Here is a 17,348-nt window from a genome sequence, read left to right as displayed (position 1 = left end):
ATCGCTCCCTAGCCTCAAGGCTACTGTGATAGCATTGGGATGAGATCCGCTCCCCCATGAGCAGTAAATTATCTGTCTGCCTGACTAGGCAGAGAGGCCCCCGGACAATTGAATATTTCTCCTAGATACTAAGCTCTAGTATCTAGTGAGAGCAAGAAGTTCTTTTGACTATTTAATGAATGTGATGTTCGCTGATATGTGCCTGCTGTTGGACATTTCAACCTATTTCACACTTCACAGCTCTCCAGTTCTCTTGGTTATATTGTTTTCTTTTTCTATCAGCGATAAATCTTGCAAGTCATACAAAATGGCGGTAAGTTCATTTGATTTTGCAGGTCATTAATCTTACTCTGACTCATTCCTTGTGTTAAGTCTGCTTCTGGGTAAGTACTGTCACTGAAATCATTCCCCAATCTATGACTAATCTTGATACACAGTGTTTTGATTGACCAAGACTGCGTCACCGCAGCCAATGATCTTCGATTTGCAAAGGGATCGAGTAAGATCAAGTTCGTTATCTTCAAGATCACCGACGACGAGCAGCGCGTTGTTGTTGAAGAGACGTCTCCTGATACTGAATATGGGACTTTCCGCCAGAAGCTTCTCTCGGCGGTTGACAAGTCTGGAAAATCGGCTCCGCGCTATGCTCTCTACGATGTCGATTACGACCTTGGGGAAGATGGGAAAAGGTGAGCTCTGCTGTGTTAGTACCGAAATTTACTGACAAAAGGTTACAGGACTAAGACGATCTTCATATCTTGGGTTCCACAGACCTCGCCTATCAAGGTAGGGCTGTCACATGCTAACTAGACTCAAACTTACTAACTAGAGAATTAGCTTCGCATGCTCTACGCCAGTACAATGGAATATTTGAAGAAGGCAGTCAATATGAGTGTTTTTATTCATGCTGATGATCAAGAGGACATTGAGTGGGAGGAGTTGGTCAAGGCTGCAAGTGGTGGCAAAGCCAAATGAGGCCACCATTCAGGACTCCAAGGCATGATTATTGGTTTTTACCAAGTAATTTAAAATGCCTCTCAAATTCATCTTTCTTTTTTATCTTTGTTCTAGACAAGGATCTGAAACAATCAAGCTTCTTCTCCCAGGGCTGATCTTGATCTTGATCTTGATCTTCTGATTGCACTAACAGCCAAAACGTGGCCAATGGCCGGTGCTAGTGCTGCACGATGCCATAAAATGACGTTATCGCCAACAAAACGTCAACGCCTTTCATCTCCTCACAACAGGATTGGATTGGCTCTTTTGTACCATACACACTCGCCACGCGTACTTTGATCCAGTGTGGCTGGAAAACCTGGAACTCCATCATCTTTGTCCTACAACCGACAACGTCATTATTTGTTGCAGGTGCTGTGAACTTTATTTATTTGTTTGTATTATTACTCCGAACCCCAAGGTTTCTGCTTCTGAGACGGAATCATTGATAACCTACATCGATATTCAAGATGCCGCGTACCCTATTGCTTTGTTTTATCCACGGGTTCAAGGTGCGATAGTCGCATGTCTTTCACCATTAGCTACTGACATTGTTAGGGTACCGATAACACCTTTCATGAATTTCCTTATGTGAGTGGCGACCCACGCTAAATGCGACAAGCCTTCATAGCTTAGACTTACACTATCAAAGGATCTCAAAAAAGCAGTCGCCAGAGAACTCCCAGACGAAAAGATTGAATCCATCGTATATCCCAAGTATGAGACTACTGGTGAATTGGCTCAGGCCGCAGAAGGCTTTCTAGAGTGGTAGGTCGACTCGGATAAATCAAACACACCCGGACTGTTAACCCTCAATACAGGCTCAAGGAGCAGGTCATGGAGATCCGAAAGAGGAAGTCGGAAAAGCCATGGCCTCCTCATGACAGAGATGTAGGAGTTGTTCTCGTTGCTCACTCGATGGGGTAAGTTGATCAGACCAGACTCACCCTTATACACCCTCTAACACTCTACTAGGGGCTTCGTCGCAGCAGATACTCTGTTCCTAGCCATCAACGACAGAGCTAACAATGGAGACGAGAACGATCCCTTGTTTCCACTCATCCAAGGCATCCTCACATTCGACACTCCTTACAATGGTCTCGCCCGCTCCATGTTCGTCTATGGCGCTTTCTCCAATTATCAAAAAGTCAACAGCGTCTTCAATGTCATGACAGCGATCTCTGCAGCTGCACCTGCTAGTCTTGCAAGACTTAGCGCTCGACGTGCTGCAACCACTGCTGTTACCAGCAGTACACGGGGACCTCAGTGGAAGACATGGCAGCTTGTAGCTGTCAAAACGGGTACTGTAGGCGCCATCGCAGCTGGTGGTGTGGCAGCGTACATGAACCGAGAGGCCATCATTCAGGGGATGAAGAGCATGAAGAACATAAACAAAGAGTCTGTTGCCGAAAGCTACCGTCAGGGAATGGATGCTCTCGGACAAGGTCTGGCTTATATCAACCGCGGAAATGTCGGAAAGTCTTTCGCCTGGCTCTCAGATCATGTCACATTTGTTGGTGCACTCCTCCGACAAAAAGAGCTGAACCGTCGACTTGAACGCATCGGCTCGCTCAAGGGTGTTGGAATGCACGACTTTTACTGTTCTCTTGGTGAGAATGGCTACTGGAGTGGAGGATACTTTGTCCCTGAGCGGACATTCTGTGCTGTTCCTGAGGAGAGCCACTCAGCTTACCCAATCTTCGAAAGATGCGTCATGCCCAAGGCTGAAGATGAGATTGAGGCGCACCTCAACATGTTCAGGCCTGAGAGACATCGAGGCTACGAGGAGATGACGGACAAGTCGGCCGAGCTCATCAAAGAGTGGTTCCAGAGCGAAGAGAACGTCTTCGATGATCCGAAATTCCGCGAGACACCTCCTGAAGAAACAGAAGAGACCGAGACTACCAAGGAGATTCTTGAGAAGGATCCTGGCCAAACTGAAGGAGACGAGAAGGCTGAGGGCGCAAATGACAAAGATGGCGACAATGACACGGGACTCCCAGACGAATCACCGCTGGACATCGCCAACGCCGCCTCACTCGTACCCCTCCCTGACGACAAGGGTGAAGGCATCGTGGGCGATGCAGATATCGAGAGCGCTGACACGGTTGAGAAGCGAACCTACCTCAACTATCTCTTCGGCGTGGCTCAGCAAACCGGCGCCGACGCCAAGGGTTGGCTGCCAAACAAGATTCCGCAGATGCCAAACCTACCCAGCATGCCCAACATGCCAAGTATGCCCAAGGTGCCTAGCTCCGTGTCATCACTGGGCAATGTTTCCATGCCCAGCGTGAGAATCTGGGGAAAGAAGGATGGTGAAGCTCAGGAAGAAAGTAAAGAGGCTCAAGGGAATGAGAACCAGGCTGTCGAGGATAAAGGTGACCAAGGTGGCAAGAATGATGCCACAGAGGAAAACGCCACTGTACCTCAAGACGGGGGCAACGATGGCCCCCAGGAAAGCATTAGGGACAACGCCGAGGTTGTTCAAAAGGTCAATGAGGACGCTGAGAAGAAATCAGATTAGGTTGGTGGGAATTCCATGAGTTTGGGTGTATGGTTTTGTTCGCCTGCTTGCTGCTTACTGTTTCAAGATTAATAATCCTGGCTGTCCTATAGGTCAAAGAGATATCACTTTTTCTGCTTTTGAATGATAGTCCTAAGCTTAGCCTAGATATGTTAGAGTCTAATTCTGTTGAACTTGTATATTTCCCAGCAACATGAGATCGGCTTTATAAGCCTAAATGCATTACCCATCCAACTAATACATACATATCAAGCGAACAGCTGAGCATCAAGATATAGTCGTGATGTCATTGTGCTTTCGAGGCTTGCGGCTGATAATAATGCCGAGTTCCGTGTCTGTGACGCGTCTTGCAGCCTTATTCCTCCCTAGATATTTACGCCCTCAACTCACCCCGCTTTAACCGCCTGTGGCATAACGTCAACTCAGTTTACCCTCGGATAGAGCCCCAATATTCCGGACGATCTAACTCAAAACTACCTACTTCGCTATGCGCAGGCCAGTTCCCCTTTTACCTAGCCCTTCTAAGCCAGCGGAATCCCAGACCGCTGCAGTTGTGACCCAAACAGAAATCGTTTTGCGGAAGCGCAAACGGCCCGTGTCTTCAGCCTGCGAAGAATGTCGCAAACGGAAGTCAAAAGTAAGCTTGCCCTTTCTTTTTGAAGAGAGATCTCGGCTGATATGTACAGTGCAATGTTCCGTGGCCTTGTACACCTTGTCTGCATCGCAATACAGATTGTCACTTCGGTCCAAAAGCCGATTTGGAGATGCATCATCGGGCCCTGCAACGTAAATACTCCGATGTACAGGCTGAAAACACCCACTTTCAAGCCGTGTATTCGCTGCTGCGCGAGAAGCCCGAGAATATAGCACTCGCTATCTTGCGGCGAATTCGGGCAGGAACGGATCCAGATGCTATCTTGAGCTTGATGGAAAATGGGGATCTACTAATGCAGTTGCACCTGGCCCCTTCATCTCAGTTCCGCTATGCATTCCCATACCGGAGTGCATTGCCTAGCATCCCAGTCGGAACGAAGAGTGCATACATGGAAGCCTTGGCCCTCGAGGCGCCATATCCTGGACAGGAGCCTTCAGAACCGTGTGATTATCAACCAATCTCGGATTTAGAGGCCCCACGTTATATGCCATACCTCTCTGCAAAACTAGTTGAGCCAATGCTAGATATCGCTACGATCTCTGCCTGGACGACAGTGTGCACAGATGAGTCTTTGCTACACAGTCTCATGGAAGCTTATATCCTTCATATATATTCCGCGTTCCCTTTTTTTCACAAAGACTGCTTCATACGAGATCTGGTTTCTGGATCTAAACGTTTCTGCTCCAGCCTACTTGTTAATGCTGTCTTAGCTCATGCTTGTCACGCTACACCCAAATGTGCGCACCGCAATGAGCATTGGAACCCGCAGAATATTGGCTATCTATTCCTCGCCGAGGCCCGCCGCTTATTGGAACTTGAAACCGCTCGATCAAAAATCACAACAGTTCAGGCGATGCTTGTGATGAACATTATCATGAACGATCATGGTGTTGACGGCGCCTCATACCAGTACCTAACTAAGGCCGTAGCTCTCGCAAAGCGCATGGGTCTGTTCAACTCGTCCAGTGATGATATGGAACACGATGTGGACCCAAGTACTAAGGTTGTTCGTGAAGTGACAGCCTGGGCCCTTTTCGCTTGGCAAGGGTGGTCTTCCTACGTTCCCCCTTTGGATCTGAAGCTGAGATCAAAAACAGAGTCATGTCCTCCATGCTTTATGAACCGCCTCTGATCACAGAGCCACCTCAGACATCCTATCCGGACCCCTTCGAAATGCCATCCTGGTATAGTGATCTCCGAGTTCGATACCCCTCAAGCCAAGAAGTCATATCAACCAGGAATCACCAAACGTTCAAGGCTTACCTGGAGTTCTGGGCCATATTCAACGATATTGCCTCCGTTTCGTTTCCGCCTGGACGAGACCGGTCATTTTCCCTCAGTCAGGCAGTTGACTTCTATGCTCGATCACGGTCCTGGTTCGAGGGTCTACCAAATGACTTGCAGCCAGGGAAAATAGTCCTACCTTGTCAACTAAAGCTACAGTATGTAATTGACTTTTGTTCAAGTTGCTTTCTAATCGCTTCAGTATTCAATATTGGCTTCTTTTGATGGATCTCTTCAAGCCATTTGCAGACTGGGACCAGCGCATGGAAGGACTGGATAAGACATCCTCAGAAATATATCGGGACGCTCGGTGGAACCAAGCCTACGTGCTACGGATTTATTACCTGCGTCATGGGACAGAAGCTTACGACTGTTGGTTCTCTATGTTTCTTTTCAAGCTTGGTTTTGTCGCGCTACAAGAAGTGGCATCTTCTTCAGACCGCGATGCCTCGCTTTCAAACCTGATCCTGGCACTAACGAGCCTCGATAACCAAGGTAAATGTTGTTTCATGTCAGAGTTCACGCTACGAACGATCTGTGCACAGATGCGTTCTGAAGACCTCGCGATCTTCAAGCAATTCGCAACCTTTGAAGATCTCGATGACCCTCAGGCCATAGCAAGTCGCATGAGCCTTATTAGATCAAATTGGCCCGTAAACATGGATTTTGCCAAACGAGAGCGGAAGAGCCTCCGCGATGTAGCTGCTGAGGCCATAGGGATGGTTATGACAGACGATGAGTAGCCCTGTACCAGCAGGACAGTAAACTTGGCCAGGAAGAAAAACAAGTAAGTCTATTAGGACTGACACACTATATCTCTGAACCAGTTCCTAGATTGGGCGTCTTGGTTAGACAGTACAGTTAGAGACCCAAAAGCCCCTTACTATCGGGCCCTTTCAAGAATTGCATGCTTGGGTCAATAGCGGTAGTGAGAGTAGGGAAGACGGAAAAGGTTGACCAAGATTGTTAGGGATGCTCACAGCGCAGGGTATCATTCCTCTATTAGGGACTAGTTTGGTATGAAAACAAAAAGCATTTTAAATTTCTCTTGCCAGGTATCAGCTCAATTTCAAGAGTCTCCCGAATTTTCCGATTTACATACTGCTGCTAGTGTTTTAAATCTCAAAATCACTAAAAGAATTCATCTTATAGCGAGAGGTGCATTCTGCAAGCGAACTAGCCTATACAAGACCCATTGATTATAACTTAAATCACACTAGTTATAAGTAAGATTCTATCAAATTCCCAACTTGACAATCCCCGGAGCTGTCTCGATAAGACAAGCTACAACTGGCAGACGCCTCCTCGCAAGTTATTATCAAATAACAATCTTCCCCTTCCCACGACTAACGCAACTCAGCATAGACCCCTTCTTCTGCTCCTCGTCTAGAGCCACGCCCTTATGATCAACGTCTCCTTTGTAATAGTCCACCATGCATGTGCCACAGTTCCCTACCAGACATGACGACTCTATCTCAAACCCAGCATCGGAAAGAACCTGAAGAAGGGACTTCTCTCGAGGTACCTGGACTGTTTGACCAGTTGATTTGATTTCTACCTCGAATGGATCCCCAGTTCCTGTTGTGGCGTCGCCAAACTCTTCGAAGTGGACGTTGGCCTCTGGATATCCACTGTCGGTAGTCAGGTTACGGCAAGCGTTCATGAGGGATGTTGGGCCGCAGCAATAGACAATAGGTCTGCGACCCATATCAACCGTAGGCTCAGGGATGATTTGGCTGAGAATAAGTCGTTGGCCTTGGTCTTTTGCATAAATGGTCGTTTTGTCGAGTGGTAGGCGACTCAAGTAGGCCGCATCGTTACGGCTCCGCACAGCATAATGAACCTCAACTTCAACCAGCCCCCGAGATAGCTTTTCGATCTCCCCAAGAAAGGCTGTAACTCCGATACCACCTATGATGAAGATATGCTTGGACGCCAAGGTTTCCATCTTTTCCTTCTGTGTTGCAGTACCATTGTGCCCTGGGGCGACTTTGATTATATCTCCAATATTCAGGTTATCATGGAGATAGATGGATCCACCTCTCGAATTATCATCCCGAGCGATACCAAGTTCAAATCGCCTCGTGGTTCCGGATACGACAGAGTAAGCGCGAGACATGTTTCCATCTGGGCCAAACTGGACTCGCACAAAGGGAAATTGGCCAAACACCGAGTCCTCGTTTTGTTCCTGAGATTCAAGGATGAAAGATTTGATCCTCGGAGTCAGTTCCGTTTTGCTGGCCAGCTTGTAAGGCCTCCAGACAACAGGGACTCGATCACCTTCAAGGCGACCACTCATATCCTCAGTACCGTGATCGATTCGGTCCTGAAATATCCCTACCATCTCTTCAGACATGGCAGGGAGTGATACCAGTTCTTGAAAAGTTTCAATGTTGTCCTTTTCATGGTAAAGGTACTTCTGAACTCGTGAGAGGGACCATGTTGGGTTAATACGTTCAACGAGCTCCATAGCATCGCCTTGCTCGATAAACCCAGTTTCAAGAACACGGTAGTACCATCCTGTTCGGCCACTTGACTGCGTCATCGCCGAGATCTTCTTGTGCTGAAAGCGATGATTGAGCTTGTAGCACGGCTGTCTCGGTCCAGAAACCTGGATGATCACATCCCGCCCTATACGAAATATGTCTCCAATGCAGACGTTCGTCTCAGACATGTTCATTGCAGATAGATTCTCTCCAAAGCCACCGATTTTGAAGAGATCCTCTCGACCAGGCAGCTCAGCGTTCCAGACATCGTAGTGAGCGGCACAGTACTGATGCAGAGCCTTTTCAGGACCACCATGATGAATGAACTGCTGCTCATCGCCGACGAGTCCAACAGGGGTTACTTCCCATTTTCCTTGCCGCGCTCGTTTGTTAATGGCGGTGCGGATGTTTACACCGCCGAGCGGGCGGATTTTGCCTGTTCGCAAGCTGAGAAGGGTATCTGCGGGAGGGAGAGGGGCTAGACCTACAGCGGAGCTTTCATTGGTGGGAGACATGTTGCTAATGTTTATTTCTGTCTTTTTTCGAGTATGATGATTGATTGAGGATGCTAGAATTGAGTCAACTTGGTTGAGGTATTTGAGAAAATGTTGTGTGAAGGATCAGCAGGCAGCCATCCACTTAACCTGATCAAGCAAGGTCCCTCAAAAGTTCCCGTATCTTATCGCTAAGAGTAATCGACTACCATCCCAATTGCGAGTCAGTAATGCTACTATATCATTCACTATTGATGTAACGTTTCAACTGAAATCTACCCAGTCCTGAGGGCAGAGGCATGAACACATCCTGTTTTCTTGTTTGCTTCTTTCTTGATCATCCATGAAAACCCTCGAGCCTTTCCAATATCTCTTCTCTCTTTACTAAGCTCATCATCAATCATGTTATTCAGTACGGAGCCAGGTTTTCTGTAGAGCAGATAGCTAAACCAGCATGGGCCTTATTCGATCACAATCCTTTCAGATTCCCTCCCAATGCCAAACATTCTCGACATCTCCTGTCTTCCCTCTAATACTCGTCTGGCTTCTCCACGAAGTTCCGCAGACTCAGCGAGCACTGAAAACAAGCTCGTACAGTTCATCCACCTCTGCTCCATGATCGCAACCGCTTCTTCCTCGTTTTGATAACCTCCCAGCCATTCCTCCGATAACTGAGAAATCTCATCAAACTTCATCGGCATCAAAAACATTGTCTCTTTCTTAGCACCTGTGGGGAATAGCTGACTGAAAGTGTTGAAGAGGAACTCGTGCGCTTTCTTCAACGTTCGAAGCTTCGCCTCTGCTAGCGAGCGCTGGGCGTCGGCGTCGCCCTTCCATCCTCGGCCACAGAAGGTTGCTGAAAAGCGGCCAAAAGTCCTGTGCCAGTGCTGTATTTCCCGAGTGGTTTTCGTAATATCCAGTTCTTTCACCAGCTTCTCAACAGCATCAAAGGCTTCCGAGTTCCAAAAATTCATGAGCTCCGCGAACTCTGACACTAAGTTGTCCACTAGCACCGATTGTCGGTTTGTCTTCCAGCCAGGGCTTGCTTCCAATTCAAGCCGCCACTCTTGTCTTTCTCCTGAAAAGCCCGATACCTGTGTACCAGTGAGAACTGAGTGTCTGACGAAGAAGTTCCAGGCATGGATTTCTTCGTCTTTCAGGGAAGAGGATTCATCTTCGTTGGCATCAGACGATTGGCTTCTCGACTTGACCATACGCCTCCAGTGATAAAGAAATTTGATAATCTCCAGCGTAAGTGGATATGAGACTTCCAAGGTACAGATTCTGTCAAAATCAGGATGGTTGCTGTAAAGATGGTCCTTGCCCATCGGATAGATGATAGCTGAGGCACATGGATAAAGGAGTTCGTATGTGACGCTATCTCCATCTCGTACATGCTTGTTAGCGAGGAAGGGCATTCTGCAGCCGGATATCTTGACCAAAGAAAGGAGGTCACTCAAGCCCAGCATGCGTTCTGGCTGAACTCGGAACTTTGACATGGGCCCACTGGTGGCAAGGGAAACGGAGTTGTTGAGCATATGATAATTAGCCTCACGAAACTGGCCATCGACTGTGCCGTTTTCATCCCCAGACATGAAGCTGGCGTAATATAGAACGGCGATCTCATACCCGGCTGTGATAAGGCAGCCTGTCTCTGCATCTACAGCCTTGAAGCTTTGTGTCGGGCTCAAGTTTCCTGCTGTGTCATGGTTGGTTAAGAATGGGATAGTTCTGAATTGCTGAGAGGGAGGGTTCCCGGTCAACGATGAGAGAATATGATCCCGATGCCAACGCACTTTCCAGCCAAGCTCTATCTCACCCAATCGCTCCGATAGGTCGACTGAGTTGTAGGCAGTCTCTTGTAAGTCCCACATGGGAACCCAACTAGGGATGCCGTACTTGGAACGAAGTTTGAGGTTTGTCATAGACTCAGCAAGTTCAATGACGTTGTGCCAGTTTCTTTGCTGGATGAGGTATAGGGCAGTCCCAATGTATACTTCTCGTACCATCAGCTTGTAATTTGCCTTCAGTACATCGACTTCATTGCCATCAGTCAACCCAAGTAGGCCGAATATCTTATCTCGCATATCGCTCATCTTGCAAAGAGCGGTTGCAGACAGGAGCTCCAGCATGTCGCCCTTTGATTGTGCTCCAATCCAGCCGATTTTTGTCAGCCACCAAGGGACTTCGGCGTTGTGTAACTTTGCTTTAATAAACACGTCCCTAGAAATTGGCGTTGTTGAATCGCCGCAGTGAATGGTGATGGATCGGGCGAGTAGGATTTCTTGTACCACCCATAAGCGAGAAAAGAACGGTCTTCTTAAGAGTCTTCCAAGGGCCTCCTCGGCGTTATCTTTAAACTGTCTCGAGGCCAGTTTGGAAGACCTGAGCTCATCTTTGAGAAGGGTTATTGCCCCAACCTCTCCACCTTCGACGTTATCAGGGTCTTCACCCACGTATCCGTGTACTTCCGTTGCCTGCGAGAATATGGTGCCCATCATGGCAACCTGTTCAGACCTTTCACCAAGGTCAGATTGATTGATACAAACGGCATCCACCCATATCAGCAAAGACTCGGTCTTGCGGCGTAGATGGCTCAGTGCTTGATGACAATTACGCGTGATGGGCAGAGCTCTGTTACCAAGGCCGATAAAAATGCGCTGACAGAGGGAAGCATCATTGTTGTCATCTGCCCATGTATACGATAAAGCTTCATAGGCTGGCATTTGCTCCACGTCGACTACCTGAAATCGGCCTTCAAGGGCCTTTTCTCGAGGCGCCGGTAAGAGCTCCAGAAGCCGGATATGGGAGCGCTCTGTCAACTTGGGATAAATGACAGGGAGTATCTGATTTAACCGGTGAGATTTCAGTACTTGCTGCAGGTGTCAGAGCTCACCTCTCGCCCGTAAGCATCGCTCACTTCTCCCACTCGATAAGTAACTCCCGTGGCCACTTTTGGGTAATTGGCTTTGACGAGGCACAAAGCCTTTTCGATATCTTGACTGAATGATTCTTGAGGGTATTCGACACATTCTGGCCATGACAAGCGCTTTATGGACTCTTTGTGCGTGTCGTCGTAACTCGCAGGCTCTGGGGTTGCACATTCGCCAATCGAGTCAGCGAAGAACGTGAGAGGACCAACTGTTCCGCAGGCTTGGCACGTCCAAAGGTCATTGTCAAATGGAACAGGGTCCATTCGACGACAATCGGGGTCATGCCATTCCATTTTGATAGCTCTCGATAATGATGTGCCGGTTTTCAAGGGTGATGATATGTTTGTTTTCAAGCGGGGTTCAGAGGTTTTATGCTGGAATGAGGCTGTGTCACAAGGCAGACAGACAGTTGGATGCCTCTATACAGGTCAAGCATTGGCTTCATCTCGCTGCGGTGTTTCGTTTCAATGGTCTGCGTTATTTGCTTGAAAGTGCCTTCATTTGCGTTTTCCTTAAAATGCTACATACTCAATTTCAAGTCATGCCGAATGCAGTCCTCCACTATCCTATCCCAGTGGCCAGCAAGTCCATACGTATTACAATTATGCCATCGACGTATCATCCTCCAATCCCAATACAAACATCTGTTCGCGTATAATTCCATCACTTCTCGAAGACATGAACGGCCTTCTTGTTGTTCCGTCTGATGTTGTCCCGCTCCTCCTTTGCAATGCAAGTCTGGCAAATAACAGCGTCGACATATGAAGTGAAGGCCACACCGAAGCATCTCCCGACGTAGCAGTTGGCCTTTGGATCGCGGAACGACCCCGGAGATCTCAAACCGCAGTTCTCAATTGGGTCTAGAATGGCAGTTGTGTAGCCACATCGACTGCACTCTTCCACATTTTCTGTCTGGGTGCACATGTTGAATTTTGCAGTAATGACTGGGTTGGTTTGATGGTGGTTTGAGAGTGTGCAGTTGCGTTGCGTGGTAGAGAGTTTTCTTCAGAGACTGGTAGATAATCGAAAGGTGTCCAGATCAAGCATGGGGGGGACTGTTGGACCCGGACCCCAGATATATAACTCCATGTCAGCTGGTTCGCAACATGATCAGTGCGAGCGGGATCGGGATTCCTGCCTAGACGAGGCAGACGCAGACACGGACGAAATTGAAAGTGAGGCGGTGTGATTTGCTCATTTTTGATTACACTGTTACACAATCAGTTTTCTCTTCTCACAAATGATACATGCAGATATTTCACCCAAGTCCGAATGTTGTTGCATCACAGGGACGTTGGACGTGACATTTGTGTCAATAATTGATAGGCTTATTGGCAAATTGACCATTGGTGCGGATTTTATTGATCACCTTCAAGGTTGTATTGCCACGCCGCATCAATATATGTCGGTTCTCGTTATCATTTCCAAACAAGGCTGATCCGTGCAAATCCTCACTGTGACATTGCACTTCTCACGCAACGTCTCACAAACTTCCCCTCTCAATTTCCATGCATGCACAACAATGCCTGCCTCCTTGATTTCGCATATTTCCAAAAACGTTGCTCTACATATATGACACTCCACAATGGAAGCAACAAACCGTTCTTGAAGATATCATGATCTGCCGATAAAGATGTCCCACGGAAGCAACAGGTGGCAAGTAAATCGCCAGGGGTATAAGCTGCAACCCTTCCGGTCTGGAACCTGGTTATCGGGCGAGGTGGCTGGCCTCGGTTAGAAGCACGAACCTCAGTGCCTGTTGCCGTAGGACTTATCTTCCTCCGAGATGCATGCTTCATGTAGCTGGCCATCATTTTCGAATGATCAAGTTGCTGCGAGGAGCTATATGAGAGGAATATGCTACCACATTGACGACTGAATAGGAAATCCTGTTTAGCGAGGATACATTCGTGCTTCACACCAAAACCGCGCCCTTGATATTCAAGGCGAGTGATTCTCAGGCCTCAATATATCAACAGAGCAGGAATGAAGGTCTGAGGGGTACCTCGTGAGAACCTTTTTTTCGACATCTTATCGTGTAGGCATGACTTGACACGACGCAGAAACAACCAACAGGTTTTCTCCGGCGATTCACATGTGGAAGAGGATGGAAAGCTTATGAGCAGTTTAACCCACCGGGGTGCCCTTTTTTGTCTTCGAGAGTTCTTTTTAAAATCTCAACGGCAAATAATACACCCACTACCTAGTTCAAGTAAGTACAAAATACCTAAGATGAGGCAAATCTCTTCAAGTCGTTAACTGTGTGAGTCTGTGTCACATCATTATCTTCTGCCTCAGGCATGCAGGACTCAGTTGTATCTGCAACCCCCAAATGTTGCATGTTCTCTCACTCGCATACCATTGAGTAACCTGCCCAATGTCTAATTCTACCGCTTCCTCCGTTGCAGTTACCAAAGCCCAGCAACGTTTTGACCATCCTGCATGGACATTGAATGGAGAAGCTTGGGAGAAACCATACAAGCGGCTTTTTCTCAAATCGACCTGTCATCAGGTTGTGTCTTTTGTCGAGGATGTTTGCGATCAGACTGCATCCTTAGTCCCTCCAATCACCTTGGGCGGGTACAATGTTCTCTATACAGTCCGCTGCGATGGAGATGGCTTCGATATTGTTGTTCGGCAACCGTGCCCCGATCTGGTACAGTTCCGGGAAGAAAAGACTCGCGATGAAGGTGCAACCATATCTTACCTTGCCCAAAACAGTGCTGTACGGGTTCCTGAACTCTTCTTTCACGCTTCGTCATCACGCATCGGACCAGCTATGATCTTATTATTCATAAAAAGTGAGCGGAGCATGTCAGACGCCCTCGCGGACCCTGGCCAGGATCCGGGAGAGATACGGGTTCTGGACCCAGAGATACATGAAGAGGATCTGAGAAGGCTTTACGGGAAGATGCGTAGGCTTCTGATCCTGCTCTTCGAGCCAACCCTACATACGATCGGGTCATTGGTCGAGTTTGGTAACAACCATTCAGTGGCTGGTCGACCAATCACCCACAATATGAACGACATGGTATGCAAGTCTTCTATTCCAAAATTAGTCCTTCCATCATCGAGCCAGGTGTATCACAGTGCCGATGAATGGTACGCCGCTTCGGCAGCTATGCACATGGCTCAGTTGCTTTTCCAGCATAACGATCTTGTTGACTCGGAGGACGACTGCCGAAACAAGTATGTGGCACGATACTTGTTTCATTTACTCGCAAAGAAGGGTCATCTGTCTGCTTTTGGGTTTCTTGAGGATAATTGGTCAGCCCAGTCCCAGTCTTTGGAATTATCGTGCTCAATGCCTTGTGGAACTGACTCTTTTCGACTGTGGTGCGACGATCTGAGGCCCCATAATATTCTTTTAGACCATCACGACAATATTGTGGCAGCTCTTGACTGGGAGTTCGCATATTCCGCTCCTACGCAATTCAGCCTCGATCCGCCCTGGTGGCTGTTGCTGCAGCTTCCAGAGCTGGCCGTCTGGAATCGATGATTGGTCGCAGGTCTACGAAGCCAGACTCAGAACCTGGCTACTTTCAATGGAAGATGAGGAATGGGGAGAGGGAATCAACTTTCTGGCACACCTATCTATTTATATGCGTGAGAGCTGGTTGAGTGGTCGCTTCTGGCTTGACTACGCTACGAGAAAGAGTTGGGCATTCGATACAATGTTCTGGAAGTACTTGGATGATAAGTTCTTTGGGTCGAGAGATGAGGATATACAAGAATCTCAGTTTTGGACGGCAAGGGTTCATCTTCTAGGGAAAGAGGCACAAAAGTCTATGGAAATGGTCGTGGAAAGGAAGATGAATGACGCAAAAGAGAGAGTCCTAGTAGATTGGGATCCGGCTACAGCGAAGCAACTTCTCCAAGAGGCATTGGGAGATTATTCAGGTTCGCAGTCGTAAAAGTGAAGTCCTTTCAATGCAACCATAGATGTTTGATGAAGCGTCTCATCCTGCGGCTGTTCGCATCCCACATTGGCGTCACTACTGAAGTCGTAAGATACGTTGGAAATCACCGCTTGAGTTATCTACTATTAATCAGCAGATCCAATTGTTTAATGAAGTGGACCACTGATGGATGGCCTAGAATCCTCCGATTGCGGGTTTAATCAATTGCCAATTCGTCCAACTGATTGCGCCATACATCTGAAATGGCCTCATCACTATCAGTACTTACTGGAATACTACAATGGTAACTTCTTATCTTCTCTTATAAAACACAAGAAAACTCTGTATCTGTTTTCAATCATTGAAGTCATCTTGGTCGTTAACTTAAACTCATTGCTCGTCTATATATGTCCACTCGCCACCATGACTGTTAAGAACACTACAAATGGCAATGGCAATGGCAATGGCAATATCAGAGCTGCTATCATCGGTGGAGGTCCAGGTGGCTTAGGTGCCGCAATTGCCCTCGCCAAGTTATCCTTCGTTGATTGGACTCTGTATGAGAAGAAGCCCGAGATCAGTGAGACAGGCGGCGGTATCAGTCTTCAACCACATACATGGAAGATGCTTGAATGGAACGGGTCATCCAAGAACATTAAGCCCAGTGACTTGTTCAGGTCTCCCGAAGGTATCAGTGGACAACAGCGGTAAGTCATTTTGCAAGTGGGCAGGGGACTTCAAAGCTGACTGTATCAGCAACGGGCGAACGGGTGAGCTTATTGAGCAAAGCTATCATCCCGAAGATACACCCATTCACCGACGCAGTGGCCGTCAGAGGAGATCAAAGCTACAGGCAGCTCTTCTTAAAGAGGTCGATGAGTCAAAAATCAAGCTCTCCAAGAAGCTCGTGGGCATTGAAAAACTGTCAAGTGGCAGAGTAATCATCCGATTTGAGGATGGCTTTACGGATGAGGTTGATTTCTTGATTGCTGCAGATGGCATAAGATCGGTAAGTAAAGCAATCAGGGAATCAATATCAAAAAGCTGACACCATCCAGGTCGTCCGGTCGTTTACTTTTCCTTCGCACAAAATCAAATACAATGGCCAGTCCGCATATCGCACCATCATCAGCAAGTCTGAAGTTAATGCTCTTGGCACAATCCCCCATGCGTCAACATTCTGGCAGAATCTAGGCGGTAGATACGTGTTTACGAGTCCGCTTGGAGACGACGACTTTGAAGTCACAGCACGTATCTCCCGGCCGTCAGAAGGCCAGGACCACGTCAGCTGGGGTCGACCCTTTGACTTCAGCACACTTGTCCACGAGTACGATGGATTCTGCGAGCCCGTTCGCCAAGTTGTGCAGTTAGCAGCAAAGGGGGAGACTCAAGAATTTGCTCTGTTCTCTGGGCCGCGACTGGATCGAGTAGTTGCTCTTGATTCGATAGCCCTGATCGGAGATGCTTCGCATCCCTTGTCAGGAGCATTTGGGGCGGGAGCCGGATTTGCCCTTGAGGATGTGTATACACTGTCCAAAACTCTTGAGTGGGCTTGGACTCAAGGTGGAGGTATTAAAGCTGCACTGGAGTTATACGATCGCATCAGGTCACCGCATTACCATGATCTATATAATGTCCTGGACTGGTATGCAGGCATTGGCAAGGAGATTGCGGCAGAAGGGCTATCCGTAGACGACGAAATTGAGGCAAAGGTGAGAAGAACAAAGGGCAAGAAATCGAACTGGATGTATTATTACGACATCCAGACTGTCGTTGATAATGTTCTTGATGGCTTGGATAGCAAGGAAAACTGAGCTACCGAGTAGCGGCATTCAGTTCCCCAACAAATCTTTACATACAAGCATCGCATTGCGCATTATCAATATCTTACGCGTATAATATCTTCAAATGTTGCAAGGAACAGAAAATGTTGAGCTTCGTCTTTTCTGTGTCACAGGAACGGTCGCTGTCACGCCCGCAAGTCACAAGGCCTCTGTGACCGGCTGCACCGGACACAACAGAAAGGCGTTCAATTACCACGATGCAAGGCTGGCGGGAATCAATTGCCGGGAACCCT

At 47.8% G+C, this 17,348-nt stretch overlaps 9 protein-coding genes across 13 annotated transcripts; 6 read left to right on the top strand and 3 right to left on the bottom strand.

Moving 5' to 3' along the window:
* The first annotated feature begins 71 nt into the window (after window positions 1–71).
* Window positions 72–1,105, top strand: FOIG_13104 (cofilin). The gene is made up of 5 exons (XM_031214173.1): window positions 72–313; window positions 373–383; window positions 438–689; window positions 738–786; window positions 838–1,105. Exons 1-5 carry the CDS (start codon window positions 176–178, stop codon window positions 973–975), a joined length of 588 nt encoding a protein of 195 aa, XP_031056321.1. The 5' UTR covers window positions 72–175; the 3' UTR covers window positions 976–1,105.
* A 468-nt stretch (window positions 1,106–1,573) lies between these two features.
* FOIG_13103 (uncharacterized protein) lies at window positions 1,574–3,667 on the top strand (the record flags this gene model as incomplete). Its single annotated transcript, XM_031214172.1, has 4 exons — window positions 1,574–1,587; window positions 1,633–1,764; window positions 1,818–1,919; window positions 1,972–3,667. The coding sequence occupies 4 exons, from the start codon at window positions 1,574–1,576 to the stop codon at window positions 3,518–3,520; spliced, it is 1,797 nt and encodes a 598-aa protein (XP_031056320.1). The 3' UTR covers window positions 3,521–3,667.
* Window positions 3,668–3,887: 220 nt separating this feature from the next.
* FOIG_13102 (uncharacterized protein) lies at window positions 3,888–6,551 on the top strand. Of its 4 annotated transcripts, XM_031214168.1 has the most exons (4): window positions 3,888–4,157; window positions 4,207–5,222; window positions 5,273–5,617; window positions 5,662–6,551. In XM_031214168.1, exons 1-4 carry the CDS (start codon window positions 4,008–4,010, stop codon window positions 6,200–6,202), a joined length of 2,052 nt encoding a protein of 683 aa, XP_031056316.1. In that variant the 5' UTR covers window positions 3,888–4,007; the 3' UTR covers window positions 6,203–6,551. The 4 variants fall into 4 exon arrangements, with proteins under 4 accessions (XP_031056316.1, XP_031056317.1, XP_031056319.1 ...); XM_031214169.1 differs by having other exon boundaries at window positions 5,273–6,551; XM_031214171.1 differs by having other exon boundaries at window positions 4,207–5,617.
* On the bottom strand, window positions 6,513–8,599 carry FOIG_13101 (uncharacterized protein). Its single transcript, XM_031214167.1, has 2 exons — window positions 8,434–8,599; window positions 6,513–8,381 (listed from the first exon to the last, which is right to left on the bottom strand). Exon 2 carries the CDS (start codon window positions 8,137–8,139, stop codon window positions 6,778–6,780), a length of 1,362 nt encoding a protein of 453 aa, XP_031056315.1. The 5' UTR covers window positions 8,140–8,381; window positions 8,434–8,599; the 3' UTR covers window positions 6,513–6,777.
* An 18-nt stretch (window positions 8,600–8,617) lies between these two features.
* On the bottom strand, window positions 8,618–11,734 carry FOIG_13100 (uncharacterized protein). The gene is made up of 2 exons (XM_031214166.1): window positions 11,336–11,734; window positions 8,618–11,285 (listed from the first exon to the last, which is right to left on the bottom strand). The coding sequence occupies exons 1-2, from the start codon at window positions 11,663–11,665 to the stop codon at window positions 8,901–8,903; spliced, it is 2,715 nt and encodes a 904-aa protein (XP_031056314.1). The 5' UTR covers window positions 11,666–11,734; the 3' UTR covers window positions 8,618–8,900.
* Window positions 11,735–12,035: 301 nt separating this feature from the next.
* On the bottom strand, window positions 12,036–13,183 carry FOIG_13099 (uncharacterized protein; the record flags this gene model as incomplete). Its single annotated transcript, XM_031214165.1, has 2 exons — window positions 12,036–12,232; window positions 12,973–13,183. The coding sequence occupies 2 exons, from the start codon at window positions 13,181–13,183 to the stop codon at window positions 12,036–12,038; spliced, it is 408 nt and encodes a 135-aa protein (XP_031056313.1).
* Window positions 13,184–13,749: 566 nt separating this feature from the next.
* On the top strand, window positions 13,750–14,871 carry FOIG_13098 (uncharacterized protein; the record flags this gene model as incomplete). The annotated part of the gene is made up of 1 exon (XM_031214164.1): window positions 13,750–14,871. The coding sequence occupies one exon, from the start codon at window positions 13,750–13,752 to the stop codon at window positions 14,869–14,871; it is 1,122 nt and encodes a 373-aa protein (XP_031056312.1).
* Window positions 14,872–14,917: 46 nt separating this feature from the next.
* Window positions 14,918–15,286, top strand: FOIG_13097 (uncharacterized protein; the record flags this gene model as incomplete). The annotated part of the gene is made up of 1 exon (XM_031214163.1): window positions 14,918–15,286. One exon carries the CDS (start codon window positions 14,918–14,920, stop codon window positions 15,284–15,286), a length of 369 nt encoding a protein of 122 aa, XP_031056311.1.
* Window positions 15,287–15,511: 225 nt separating this feature from the next.
* Window positions 15,512–17,229, top strand: FOIG_13096 (uncharacterized protein). Of its 2 annotated transcripts, XM_031214161.1 has the most exons (3): window positions 15,512–15,978; window positions 16,028–16,280; window positions 16,330–17,229. In XM_031214161.1, exons 1-3 carry the CDS (start codon window positions 15,695–15,697, stop codon window positions 17,083–17,085), a joined length of 1,293 nt encoding a protein of 430 aa, XP_031056309.1. In that variant the 5' UTR covers window positions 15,512–15,694; the 3' UTR covers window positions 17,086–17,229. The 2 variants fall into 2 exon arrangements, with proteins under 2 accessions (XP_031056309.1, XP_031056310.1); XM_031214162.1 differs by having other exon boundaries at window positions 15,714–16,280; window positions 16,330–17,155.
* The last annotated feature ends 119 nt before the right edge of the window (window positions 17,230–17,348 follow it).

The sequence above is a fragment of the Fusarium odoratissimum genome (assembly GCF_000260195.1).
Source record: "Fusarium odoratissimum NRRL 54006 unplaced genomic scaffold supercont1.30, whole genome shotgun sequence".
In the NCBI taxonomy this organism is placed as follows: Eukaryota; Fungi; Ascomycota; class Sordariomycetes; order Hypocreales; family Nectriaceae; genus Fusarium; species Fusarium odoratissimum.
The sequence above is the reverse complement of the archived record's forward strand: the minus strand, read 5'-3'. Positions and strand labels throughout refer to the sequence as shown.

What these genes read in the sequence shown, in the direction of transcription:
- FOIG_13104 (XM_031214173.1), top strand. Translation starts at nt 176, where the DNA reads ATGAATGTGATGTTCGCTGATATGTGCCTGCTGTTGGACATTTCAACC. An exon ending in CTTGGGGAAGATGGGAAAAG is followed by an intron (nt 690 to 737) that starts GTGAGCTCTGCT and finishes AAAAGGTTACAG; the next exon opens with GACTAAGACGATCTTCATAT. An exon ending in CACAGACCTCGCCTATCAAG is followed by an intron (nt 787 to 837) that starts GTAGGGCTGTCA and finishes CTAGAGAATTAG; the next exon opens with CTTCGCATGCTCTACGCCAG.
- FOIG_13102 (XM_031214168.1), top strand. Translation starts at nt 4,008, where the DNA reads ATGCGCAGGCCAGTTCCCCTTTTACCTAGCCCTTCTAAGCCAGCGGAA. An exon ending in GTCGCAAACGGAAGTCAAAA is followed by an intron (nt 4,158 to 4,206) that starts GTAAGCTTGCCC and finishes TGATATGTACAG; the next exon opens with TGCAATGTTCCGTGGCCTTG. An exon ending in GCCCTTTTCGCTTGGCAAGG is followed by an intron (nt 5,223 to 5,272) that starts GTGGTCTTCCTA and finishes GATCAAAAACAG; the next exon opens with AGTCATGTCCTCCATGCTTT.
- FOIG_13101 (XM_031214167.1), bottom strand. Translation starts at nt 8,139, where the DNA reads ATGAACATGTCTGAGACGAACGTCTGCATTGGAGACATATTTCGTATA.
- FOIG_13100 (XM_031214166.1), bottom strand. Translation starts at nt 11,665, where the DNA reads ATGGAATGGCATGACCCCGATTGTCGTCGAATGGACCCTGTTCCATTT. An exon ending in GCGATGCTTACGGGCGAGAG is followed by an intron (nt 11,286 to 11,335) that starts GTGAGCTCTGAC and finishes CGGTTAAATCAG; the next exon opens with ATACTCCCTGTCATTTATCC.
- FOIG_13096 (XM_031214161.1), top strand. Translation starts at nt 15,695, where the DNA reads ATGACTGTTAAGAACACTACAAATGGCAATGGCAATGGCAATGGCAAT. An exon ending in GGTATCAGTGGACAACAGCG is followed by an intron (nt 15,979 to 16,027) that starts GTAAGTCATTTT and finishes TGACTGTATCAG; the next exon opens with CAACGGGCGAACGGGTGAGC. An exon ending in CTGCAGATGGCATAAGATCG is followed by an intron (nt 16,281 to 16,329) that starts GTAAGTAAAGCA and finishes GACACCATCCAG; the next exon opens with GTCGTCCGGTCGTTTACTTT.